The sequence below is a fragment of the Mauremys reevesii genome, linkage group 8 (assembly GCF_016161935.1).
Source record: "Mauremys reevesii isolate NIE-2019 linkage group 8, ASM1616193v1, whole genome shotgun sequence".
NCBI classification, from domain to species: domain Eukaryota; kingdom Metazoa; phylum Chordata; order Testudines; family Geoemydidae; genus Mauremys; species Mauremys reevesii.
This window is the reverse complement of record NC_052630.1, coordinates 64,773,914-64,786,318: the sequence shown is the minus strand read 5'-3', so window position 1 is coordinate 64,786,318 and position 12,405 is coordinate 64,773,914. Positions and strand designations below refer to the sequence as shown.

Below are 12,405 nucleotides of genomic sequence, written 5' to 3'. Positions count from 1 at the left end.
ACACAACTTGACCAAAGCATTTAAATTGGTATTTTCAACAATCTTGGTGTTCCATTTCTGACTTTCTACAGGGGATTATGCTAAATTATATGTTCATTTTGAAAAATACAAGACTATAAAAATTGCCAAACAACTTGTTGCCCACTTCAAACTTTAATTCAGGTACTTAAAAGTGAAAGGTAGCTGGAGTATATTCAAGGCTGCAGGATTTCACCATGCTTTGTTACCACGCGTATAGCATAACATTTTTCTTCTTTGTGTAGTATCCCTATGGGTGCTCTACTGTAAGTGTGCTTGTGTCCCTACACTGCAGATTGGAGAACTTTTGATAGCAGTGTCTGTTATGTCCACTTATGCACTGTCTCTCCTTGTGCTTCCCTTGCGTGGTGCACCAACAACGTGCCTCTTGAGCCTCGCCCAAGAGCCCTCCTGGAACCCCCCTTGGCAGCAGTATCTAGGGCTTCTTAACTACTTCAATAGATCGAGGAACAGGAAGCTGGTATCAAGGAGGAAGTGACACCAAGGAGCATATTCTAGTCTATGGACGAAGCCATCATGCCTCCCACACCATCTTTTGGCAGATGACTTTCATGTTTTCCAGGAGCTTGCAAACACCCTCCAGATACAATTGGAGGAAGTCAAGGACACCCACCATCAGCTCTTTGACATCCTCCACTCTTCATCCTCGTCAAAAATCGCCTTCTCAATTAATGAGGCCATCTTAGTCCCGGCAAACATCTTGTGGCAAGCCCTGGCATCAGTGGTGCCAACCCGTAAGTGAGTGGATAAAAGATAGTATGTCTCAGCCCAGGAATCTGAATTCTTATTTTCCCACTCCTCACACAACTCCATTGTGGTGGATGCCGTCAACTCCCACAGCCAATAACATCAATCAAGGACTACTCCCGATGATAGGGATTGGAAGTGCCTTGATCCTTTTGGCAGAGAAGTGTACTTCTGAGTCACTTTGCAGTTCTGTATAGCCAACTACCAAGCCCTCCCAGCGAAATACAACTACATAAATTACTCGAAACTGAATGACTTTATTGAAAAGTTGACAGACACACATCACAATTCCTTTAACACTATTATCCAAGAGGGCCAATTAGTGGCAAAGACATTGCTGCAATCTTCCCTCGACGCAGCCGACATGGCAGCTAGGTTAATCTCTACAGCTGTGGTAATACAATGAGCATCATAGCTTCATTTTGTCAGGATTCCCGAACAAGGGGTAGTCCACAGTTGAAGACCTTCCCTTTTTGAGGCCACGAAGCACTCTGCTGGAAAGACTGACACCTTCCTTCGCACTCTGAAGGACTCCAGGCCTACCCTCCAGTCACTGGTTATCTATACACTGGGACAAAAGAGACGATTTAGTCCCCAACCCCAGCATAAACCAACCCAGCATAAACCAATCTCCCCTCTACTTCAGAGTAATAGGTAATAATTGGAGATATACCAATCTCCTAGAACTGGAAGGGACCTCGAAAGGTCATCGAGTCCAGCCCCCTGCCTTCACTAGCAGGACCAATTTTTGCCTAAGTGTCCTCTTCAAGGATTGAACTCATAACCCTGGGTTTAGCAGGCCAATGCTCAAACCACTGAGCTATCCCTCCCCCCTAATTCTTGTCAATGACTCTGTGATAGAGAAGGAAATAAGGGAGGTTAGCCTGCACATGCTGTTGTGTCTTGTGGTGCAGCACGAGGAGAGAGACAGTACATGTATGGCCCTAGCAGACACTGCTACCAAAGTTCTCTGATTAGCAGCCTAGGGACACAAGCACACCTACAGTGGAGCACCCATATGGACACACATCTTAAAGAACCATCATTACTGCACAAGGTGAGGAACTTCATCGAAGAGTTCTTAATATTGAAAAAGCTAGAACTACTGCTAATATCTAAAGTTAAAAGTGCTGAAGACTGTGAATAAAGAGGGCAGATTGTCCAAGGGAAGAAGGCAAGAACATATGTACCATCTATAATGACTTACCAGCTGAAATCTCTCAGATCTATTTTAGGAAAGTTTGCTTCTAGTAACAGGAGGTGAAGAAATGACAAATCTTCTTGCTTAAGCTAAAGGGTGGGGGAGGGATTGAAATATGATACTACATATATTTTAACCAACTTTTGTTGTTAGTGGGAAACTGTCTCCCTCTGACAAATCTCTGAAACTAACTATAATCAACATAGTAGTTTTACTAATTAGCATTTATGTATTGCAATTAGAGAGATCCTGTTTTGATGCTGAAAAAGCACATGAAGCTTATTTGAAAATGAGTGTTTTAGGGAGAAATAAATATTGTTACTCAAACTAAGATCTAGTGAAATGTGTATTCCAGTAAATTTTTGCAGCTGGCAATGCTGTGACCTCATTTTCCTTCAAGAAATGATGGAGGCATAGCTTTGGGTATTTACTCTGTTTTTTGTTTTTGTTTTTAAACTAAAAACAAACACAACTTTCAATGGAAATTCACTCCTTGCAGGAAAAAGACAAAGCTGCTCGGATTATTCAATCAGCTGTAAGAAATTTTCTGTCTCACCGGCGCATCCAGAAAAAAGTTAATGCAGCAATTTTCATTCAGAAACACTGGAGAAGATATTTAGCTGAGAGGAAAACTTTGAAATTGAAAAAGGCAAAACTGGAGGAAACTAAAAGTGAATCAGCTAAAGTCATCCAGGTACGATTAAGTTAACGGAGCGGGGGAGCAATAAAGCTTTTAAAAAGAAACTTCATCTCTACTTAAAGTTGAAGGAAAAGGCGCATTCCAATGTCAGAGGTTTTGCTGGTGGCATCACAAAGGCTTAAAGCAGAATATTCTCTGCCTTCAATAGCTGCAGACTACACTACCCAGAACTCTAGATTATTCCTTGGAAAGTGCTAAATGGGACATAATGCTGGTATTTGCTATTGTTTTTAATGTTTCCCATTGGTACACCAAACGGTTTTAAATAGTGGTTCCTAAATTTCTGATCACACGGTGCTGTTTTGCTTCTTTTCCAGCTGCTAAATAGCACTGAGCCTGAAAATTCATTAATTTCTTAGTATTCCTTCTCTATATAAGCAACTGCTATAGATGCCAGAGGGATGCTTGCTTTTAGTGGGAGGAGAAGTAGACATCTACTGTCTCGTTCCTGATTGTGCTAATACCTAAGACATTTTCTCTATTAATATGTGGTACATACTTTGAATACGTATGAGAACCTCTTATTGTTACCTTTAATTCAGAACTCTTACAAATAAGAATATATAAATAAATACCCAACAGTAACTCGTGGACTTCAACCCAAATGCTAGTTAAACTTTTTGTAAGAAAACTCTGGGACTTGGTGTTAATTCTCAGTTTATTTCTCAATAGTTTGAAAGGGAATCTTAACTGCTTTAATAGGTTCACCCTCTGGCACAGAATTGGTATGTAAACAGAAATAGCCTTAATGCATTCTGTATTTGTGATCTGGACTGTTAGTCTGGGGATAGGGTAGGAGTGAATAAATTGGAACCCACAGACCAATAGTCTATAAACTGAGGATTAATGTTGAAAGTGGCAAAATTGGGGGTGGTTTTTTTTTTTTTTTTTTAATTAGAAAAGTAACTAGCTCTTGGGGTGAAACTTCTAGGCCAACTTGAATATTAATCATCAGAGGGGTAGCCATGTTAGTCTGGATCTGTAAAAGCAGCAAAGAGTCCTGTGGCACCTTATAGACTAACAGACGTATTGGAGCATGAGCTTTCGTGGGTGAATACCCACTTCATCGGATGCATGAATATTAATATAATCTCAGTTTAATCCATACATTTATCATTCTGTTCTCTTTTGCAGACTTACTGGAGGAGATTCTCTGCTAGAAAAAGATATCTGCAACTAAGATACTATGCTATCCTTGTGCAAGCTAGGATAAGAATGTTGATTGCTGCTGCTGCATATAAACGACTTCTTTGGGCAACTGTTACAATTCAGAGACATTTGCGTGCTTCCTTGGTGGCAAAACAAGATCAGCAAAGATATGAAACTTTAAAGTCTTCATCAATTGTCATTCAATCTGCATTTAGAAGATGGAGAAAACACAAAATTAAGCAGAAAATTAAAGCTGTGATAGTGTTGCAGACTGCTTTCCGAAAATGGCAAGCCTCAAAATTAGCTAAGAGAGAGCAAGCTGCTGTTGTCATACAGTCTTGGTATAGAATGCATAAAGATTTGAAGCAGTATTTACATGTTAGAAAAAGTGTTATCCAGATTCAAGCTTGGCTTAGATGTGTTCAGGCTAAACATGTTTATGAGGAAAAAAGGGCATGCATATTGATGATTCAAAAGCATTACAGAGCTTATCGGTTGGGTAAAATTCAAAGAGAAAACTATTTGCAAAAACGTGCAGCAGTTACAGTCCTCCAAGCTGCTTTTAGAGGCAGGAAAACTCGTCTGTTATATAGACAAATAAAAGCAGTCTGTGTAGTTCAATCACATTGGAGAATGAGACAAGAGCAGCGAAGATTTTTACTCATGAAACAGTCTGTTGTTACATTACAGTCGCATGTGAGAAAATATCAACAACTAAAAAGATACAAAGAGACTAAAAATGCTGTTTGCATAATTCAAACTCGATACAGAGCATATATTGCATCTAAAAATGCTGTCTCTTCTTTCCAGAAAATGCGCCTTGCTGCTATTGTGCTACAATCTGCCTACAGAAGAATGCAAGCTAGGAAAGAGGCCCACATATTGAGATCTGTGGTGAAAATTCAGTCAAGTTATCGTGCTTATGTTGCCCAGAAAAAATTTGAAATTTTAAAAGCTGCTGCAGTGAAGATTCAGGCTTTTATAAAAATGATACAAGCACGTAAACGTTACCGTGCTTTAAGAGAGGCAGCACTCTATGTTCAACGAAGGTACCGTTCCCAAAAATACATTCTTCAACTTAAAGAAGAATATAGGAAACTGAAGGGAGCTTGTGTTAGAGTTCAAGCTGTAGTGCGAGGGCATCTGATCAGAAAAAAAGTACAAAGATGGAGAGAGGCTGCGACCTTACTCCAGGCTTCCTACAGAATGAAAAGGGATAGGCAACGCTATTTGAGGGTGTATTCTGCTACTGTTATCATTCAGAATCGTTATTGTGCATACCAAGAGCAAGTCTGTCAGAGGCAGAAGTTCTTGAAAGTCAAAAAGGCAGTTGTCTGCTTGCAAGCAGCCTACAGAGGTTATAGAGTACGCAAAATGCTTAAACTTCAGTATATAGCCACTGTTAAAATTCAGACAGCTTTTAGAGCTCATGCTGCAAGAATGAAATATCAAGCAATGATTCAGGCCTCTATTGTGATTCAGAGGTGGTACAGAGCCTACAAAACTGGTTACAAAGTGAGACTAGGCTTCTTAAAAAGAAGAGCAGCTGTGATTTTTCTTCAAGCAGCTCTTCGTGGTTGGCAAGTACGAAAACAGGTTCAAAGAGAACATGCTGCTGCAGTTACAATACAGACGGCCTTTAGAAAGTTCCAGGCTCAAAGATTCAGGCTTATAAACAGTGCTGTGCTAACTATCCAGCGGCAATATAGAGCCAGTATTGTAGGTAGAAAACAGCGGCAAGAATATATGGAACTACATAACTGTACTGTAAAGCTCCAGGCAATTTGGAGAGGAAGAACTGTGAGAAAACATATTCAAAGGAAGCATCAGTTTGCAGTAATCATACAATCCTATTACAGAATGCATGTAAATCAATCAAAGTTGAAAACTTTGAGACAAGCTGTCTTAGTGATTCAGAGACACTACAGAGCTTACTGTATGAAAAAGGAACAACGTACACTTTATCTAAAAACAAAAGCAGCTGCCTTAGTCTTGCAAGCTGCTTTCCGTGGGATGAGAGTGAGGAAACAATTATCGAAATCAACAAAGCTGCTACTATTATACAAGCAACCTACAAATCCTATGTAGTAAAAACAAAATATGCAGCACTTAAAGCTATGACTATCCTGGTTCAAAGGCGGTATCGTGCAGTTGTTCAAGCTAAGTATCAAAAGCAGGAATATCTATCTTTAAAGAATGCAGTTGTTAAAATTCAGGCTATTTATAGAGGTATAAAAGTAAGACGACAAATTCACTGCTTGCATCAGGCAGCTATTTCAATTCAAGCCATGTTTAAGATGCATCGTATAAACATTAGATATCGTGCAGTGAAACTGGCAGCAACTGTAATTCAAATTAGATATAGAGCATTTTGTCAAGGGAGAGTGGAACGTAAAAAATACTTAGAGCTACAGAGGTCATCTCTCGTCCTTCAGGCTGCCTATAGAGGCATGAAAGTTCGAAGAAAGGTAAGAATTATGCATCAATCTGCAACAATAATACAGTCATATTATCGAATGCACAGACAACAAAAAGATTTCAAAAAGTTATCCATGGTAACTAAACAGATACAGCAGTGGTATCGTGCTTGCAAAGAACGAAATGTTCAAGTACACAAATACAGGATTATGAAGAGAGCCATACTCTGTATCCAGGCTGCGTTTCGCGGCATGAAAACCAGGAGACATTTGAAAATGATGCATGTAGCTGCAGCCCTTCTTCAAAGGAGAGTTAGGTCCTTTCTTAAAAGGAAAAAATATATTTCTCTTAGGACAGCTGCTGTTATGATTCAGAGAAAATATAGAGCAACAGCACATGCAAAGCAACAGCACCAAGAATATCTTCATCTCCGAAAGGCTGCTGTTACCATACAGTCTGCTTATAGAGGCTTTGTGGTAAGGAAAAAGATGCAACAGATGCACAGGGCTGCTACAGTTATCCAAGCAGCTTTAAGAATGTATAGAATGTGTATTTCCTATCAATCTGTCAAATCTGCTTCAGTAACTATACAACAACATTACCGAGCTTACAAGGAGGGAAAACGTGTGAGAGAAATGTATTTAAAACAGTACAACTCTGTTTTAGTTCTTCAGACTGCCTATAGAGGAATGAAAACAAGACAGCTTCTAAAGAAAAAACATAATGCTGCAACCATAATACAAAGCAATTATCGAATGTACAAGCAAAGTTGTTACTACAAAAAAGTACAGTGGGCAACCCAAGTAATACAGAAAAGATACAGAGCAAGTAAGATGAGAGGAATTGCAGTACAGCAGTACTCTGCTATGAAGAAAGCAGCAACTTGCATTCAAAGAGCTTTTCGAGAGATGAGGGCAAGAAAAAAACATCAAGACATATACCACGCTGCTGTTGTTCTTCAGAGACATTTTAAAACATTTAAAGAACGACAAAGGTATCTTTCCCTTAAAGCTGCTGCTGTTGTCCTTCAGAGAAGATACAGAGCTTTAATTTTGGTCAGATGGCACACTCAAGAATACCTTTCTTTTCGTAGAGCAGTTATTCGTATACAGTCTCTGTACAGGGGTATTCAAACAAGAAGAAAAATTCAGCATATGCATTTGGCTGCCAGCACAATCCAGTCAGCATTTAGAATGCATAAGATTAAAATCGCTTACCAGAGAATGAGAATTGCAGCTGTAGTCATACAGAATTATTACAGATTCTATGTTAAAGGAAAAGTTCAACGGAAGATGTATCTGACAATTCAGAAATCTGTGCTGGTCATTCAGGCTGCTTATAGAGGCATGAAAGCACGACAAGAACTGAAAATCATGCATGCATCAGCAACTATAATACAGTCTCTTTATCGTATGCACAAACAGCATAATCATTATAAACAGTTACGCTGGGCAGTCAGAGTTGTACAGCAAAGGTTCAGAGTTAACAGGGCAAGAGAAGCTGAAGTAAAAAACTATACCAAAATTAAAAAGGCTGCCCTTTGCCTTCAGTCTGCTTTTCGTGCTAAAAAAGCTAGGCAGTTGGCTACAATCATACAAGCTGCACAGCGTATTCAGTCAGTCTTACAGATGTACTTAGACAGGAGACGTTTTCTTAAGAAGAAGACAGCAGCAGTAACAATTCAGTCTGCATTCCGATGCCATAGAATGAAGACACGCTACAAAGCAATTCGGAATTCAACAATTGCGATTCAGCGATGGTACAGAGCCTGTCGAATGGCTTGTTTACAGAAAGCTGAGTACTCTGCCCAAAGGCAAGCCATAATAATTATTCAGTCTGCCTATCGTGGAACAGTAATAAGAAAAATGGCAAAGCAAAAACGTGCTGCAAGAAAGATTCAGTCTTTTCTTCACATGGCTGTGCATCGTAGAAAATTTGTTCGACTCAGAGCAGCAGCTGTTACATTGCAGACTTATTACTTGATAAATAAAACCAAACTACAATATATGCCCTACAGAAAGGCAATATTTGTATTACAGCAGCACTACAGATCATATTTAGCTATGAAACACCAAAGAGGAGCTTACTTAAGAACCCGGAAGAGCATCATAATTATACAGTCTAGAATCAGGGGATTCATCGAGCGGAGAAAGATTCAGGAAATTAAACAAAGCACAATAAAAATTCAGGTATGTGAAAATGCAATATGTGTTGTGTTGTGTTGTATACATCCCTGGTTAATACTGTAACATCTGATGACCAACTGTAATACAAATTGTGTTTAAAAACAAGATCAAAAGTGCAATACTGGTTGCCAGTATGTAATAGGTTTCTGAAGCATGATTGATGCAATTGCTACAACAATCAACAGATGAATCAGTTATACTCTGAAAGATGATTTTAAAAATGGCATTGTTAGTGACTTCCACATCCAAAATGCTCATTTTACAAGTAATAACTTTTCCTAAATTCTAGTTCTACAAACTTAACTTTCAGGCTGCGAAAGTCAAGTTAGTGTTTTTCCTGCTTGTGCAGGAAACAAAGATTCTGCAGGTTAAATTATGCCCTTGTATTCAGTTGGTTTGTACAGATGTGACTAATGGTAACTTAATAGTTATACTGATATGAGAAGGAATGGAAACCAGCTTATTTACTTAAATGTGTGGGCTCTGGAGTGGTAAGCAGAGTAAAAGTAGTAACTTATTTTGTCAAAGTGAAAAGCTATGATCATATACATAGAGCAAGGGGTAGGAAGATGCCATTTTTACATAGTCTCTTTCAGCCCTCTTTAAAAGGCTCTATTTTAGGGTGAATAAATGGCTGATCTTGAGCCCCTTCTAAAAAAAAAATTGTTAACATTAGATGTTTGAGGCCCCTATTCCCCCCCCCCCAAGAGGGGGTGGGAGGCAGCCAAGCATCAGAGGGAAGAAAGTGGGATCTGCAAATCCAGAGATATGTCTAGGGAGGTGAGGGAAAATGCTCAGAAACCCAGTCTTCCGTCCCTCTGTGACAGGTCAAAGGGCTGCTGGGAGAAAGTAGAGAGCACTGCTCTTGGCTCCACAGACCACAGTGGGGAACTGACCAGTGGTCCTCTGAGCTCCCTTCTGGTGTTTCCCACTTTTTTTGGCTGGGTATGTTTCTCGCTACTCCCATAGGCTGTTTTGTGGGAAAAGCTGCAAATGATTTCATTCTCTAGTCCTCTTAGCTATCTTGTTTTGGAGGACAGGGGATTTCTCCTTGGACTGCCTTAGCCTCCTGGAGTAGGGGGTGCCAAGATACTCCTTAACTTTTTACCTTTCTTTCCCCTGCAGACCCCAAAAAGGGGAGTGGGAGTTTTAGGGTTTCTTATAATGTTCCAGATATTTTGTTTGGGAGAAGGGGGAAACCCTCCCATTTATTTTTCAGTTGCTGGAGCCCCTGAGATAGTTTCAGCTGCCTTATCTAACCTCACCTCTTACTAATGTGCAAGTGTACCTAGACAGGTGATTGGGCTTCTGCCTTCAAAACAGAGAGTGCGTAAGGTGGGAGATCCTCAGCATCCCAAATTCCCATAATATGGATGCAGAAATAATTTCATTGGCCACTTACAAAAAGTGAAATAGGTGAATAGAGCCACAGTTTATGGTAAGAGCAGAAAAAAAAAAAGTATAGCATAAACTGAAATATGCTAGGATTTACCATGGATTTAGTTAGAGACGACAATACCTTCACTACAAGTTCTTCTTCGAGTGATTGCTCCAATGCATTCCAGTTAGGTGTGCGCGCCGTGCGTGCACGGCTTCTCCGGAACTTTTTCCCCTAGCAACCCCGGCGGGCCGGCTGGGCGCCCCCTGGAGTGGCGCCGCTATGGCGCTAAATATATACCCCAGCCGGCCCGTCCGCTCCTCAGTTCCTTCTTACCGCCCGTGACGGCCGGTCGGAACTGTGGAGTGCTCTCTGCCCTCCACCACCCTAGCCTTCACTCTTCGTTTTTTGTATATATATAGTTAGTTGTATAGTTAGTGTTTCAGTTGTTATAGTTATCTTAGTGTAGTTGTTCTAGGTAGTAGTTGGTTAAGGGGGGTTTCCCCCCCCTTTTCCCTCCCCGGTGCGGGCTCATGCCCAGGGCACCGGGCTTCAAGCCCTGCGCTGTGTGCCAAAAGCCTATGCCCGTTGGCGATCCACACGACGCTTGCCTCCGTTGCCTCGGAGAAGGACATCGCACCGACAAGTGCGTTATCTGCTCTGCTTTTAAGCCGGACACGCAAAGAACGGGACCACAGGCTTAAGCAGATACTTATGGAAGCGTCGCTCCAACCGGGCGGCACCAGCGACGCCGCACCGAACCTCCTCGGTTCAGAGCGCACCAGCGGCACCGGGCCGCCCCGGTACCGAGGTCCCGCAGGCCCCACCCCCGGCGCCGAAGACCCGGCACCGCTCGCTCTCGCCGGCGAGGAAGCGTAGACTCGCCAAAGCCGTAGCTAAGTCCCGTGCTGAGGACTCAGCTAAAGTGCTTGTGCCGCCTGCGCCCCCAGTGGTGACTGCGCGCAAGGCAGACGCTGTGCCGTTGACTCCGCCAGGTCCGTCGAGTCCGGCACCGCCGCGCTCCCCGGTGCCGTCCGGAGTTGAGCCAAGGCTGCCGACGACGCCGGAGACGTACTCTGCCGCGCGAGAGCTAATTCAGCTCGTAGAGGTGCCGAGCCTCCGGCCCCCGGCACCACCGGTGCGGGCTGTTCCGTCGGCTGGAAAACCGGCGATGATGGTCCGACCACCATCTGTGGACCACCGGCACGGTCGGCACTCTTGGTCCCGCTCGCGCTCCAGGACCCGCCGCCGCTCACAGTCCAGCCGATCGAGATCTCGGCACCGCTCCTCATCGCGGTACCGATCGCCATCTCGCCGCCGGTCGCAGTCCCGGTACCGGTCGTCATCCCGGTACCGGTCGCACTCCTGGCACCGGTCAAGGTCCCGATCACCGTCGCGTCGGCGCAGCCGGAGGTCCCCGTCCCGGCACCGTTCCCGACACCGGAACTCCCGCAGCCGCTCCCGGCGCCGCAGGTCCGGCTCCCGGTCGAGCTCCCGGAACCGGTCGAGCTCCCGGCACCGCGGTGGCCGTTGGTCGAGGTCTCCCTTCCGGTACCGGACGGACGGACACCGGGCCTCCAGACCATCTGGCAGTATCCCGCACGCCTCGGTTTCGGGCTCCGCCCCACCCTGGCCGTCTCGTCCGGCATCGGTCGCCTCTGGCGCGGACGGCACCGGCTCATTGCCGCCAACCCCACACGACCACCCTCAAGGGGCTCAGCAGTGGGGATTCTGGGTGCCCTGGGGTCATCACGAAGCGCAAGGCATTCCGCTTCCCCCACAAGACATCGCCGCAGAGCGCAGGGTGCCCGAAGCGTCGATCAGTCGCCCTCCGGGGTCACCTCCCCGCGAGCCCTCGATGCCGCGGGACCACCAGGCCCCCGTCCAGCCTGACCTGGCTGAGGCGCCTCTAACGGCCCCTCCTGTGGAGGCCATCGGACAGGCAATGTCCTCGTCATCGTCCCCGGACGAAGCGGTGGCTGGGACTTCTGCTAAAGACCCGCCCCCCATTGACCTTAAAGCCCACCAGGAACTACTCCGCCGGGTAGCGACGGCCATGGGCCTTCCGGTGGCAGAGGTCCAGGAGGATGAGGACCCCATTACTAATGTGGTCGGTTCGGACACTCCAGTGCGCGTGGCACTGCCTTTTGTGAAGACCATACAAAAGAACGCGGCCACGCTCTGGCAAACACCCGCGTCCATCCCTCCCACTGCGCGGGGGGTAGAGCGGAAGTACTCAGCCCCCCCCACGGGCTATGAGTACTTATACTCGCACCCAACCCCGGACTCGCTTGTCGTGCAGTCTGTGAATGGCCGTGAACGGAACGGTCAACCGGCCCCGGCGCCCAAATCCAAGGACGCTCGGAGGATGGACCTGCTAGGCCGTAAAGTCTACGCCGCGGGCGGCCTGCAGATGCGCATAGCCAACCAAATGGTCCTCCTGGCCAGGTATGTGTTTGACATCATGACATCCCTGGCAAAATACACCGAACTTCTGCCGACAACTTCCCGCCAGGAGTTCTCGGCGATGCTCGAGGAAGGAAAGACGTCCTCACGTTCGTCCATTACGGCGGCCCTCGACGCGGCG

The 12,405-nt window shown here is 44.6% G+C and overlaps 1 protein-coding gene across 1 annotated transcript in view; it reads left to right on the top strand.

Annotated features, from left to right (window-relative positions):
- Positions 1 to 12,405, top strand: part of ASPM (assembly factor for spindle microtubules) — a 62,403-nt gene that overhangs the window by 34,374 nt on the left and 15,624 nt on the right. The window contains 3 exon segments of the mRNA XM_039483937.1: positions 2,487 to 2,681; positions 3,822 to 5,868; positions 5,871 to 8,443. Of these exon segments, the coding sequence (XP_039339871.1) occupies positions 2,487 to 2,681; positions 3,822 to 5,868; positions 5,871 to 8,443 (4,815 nt within the window).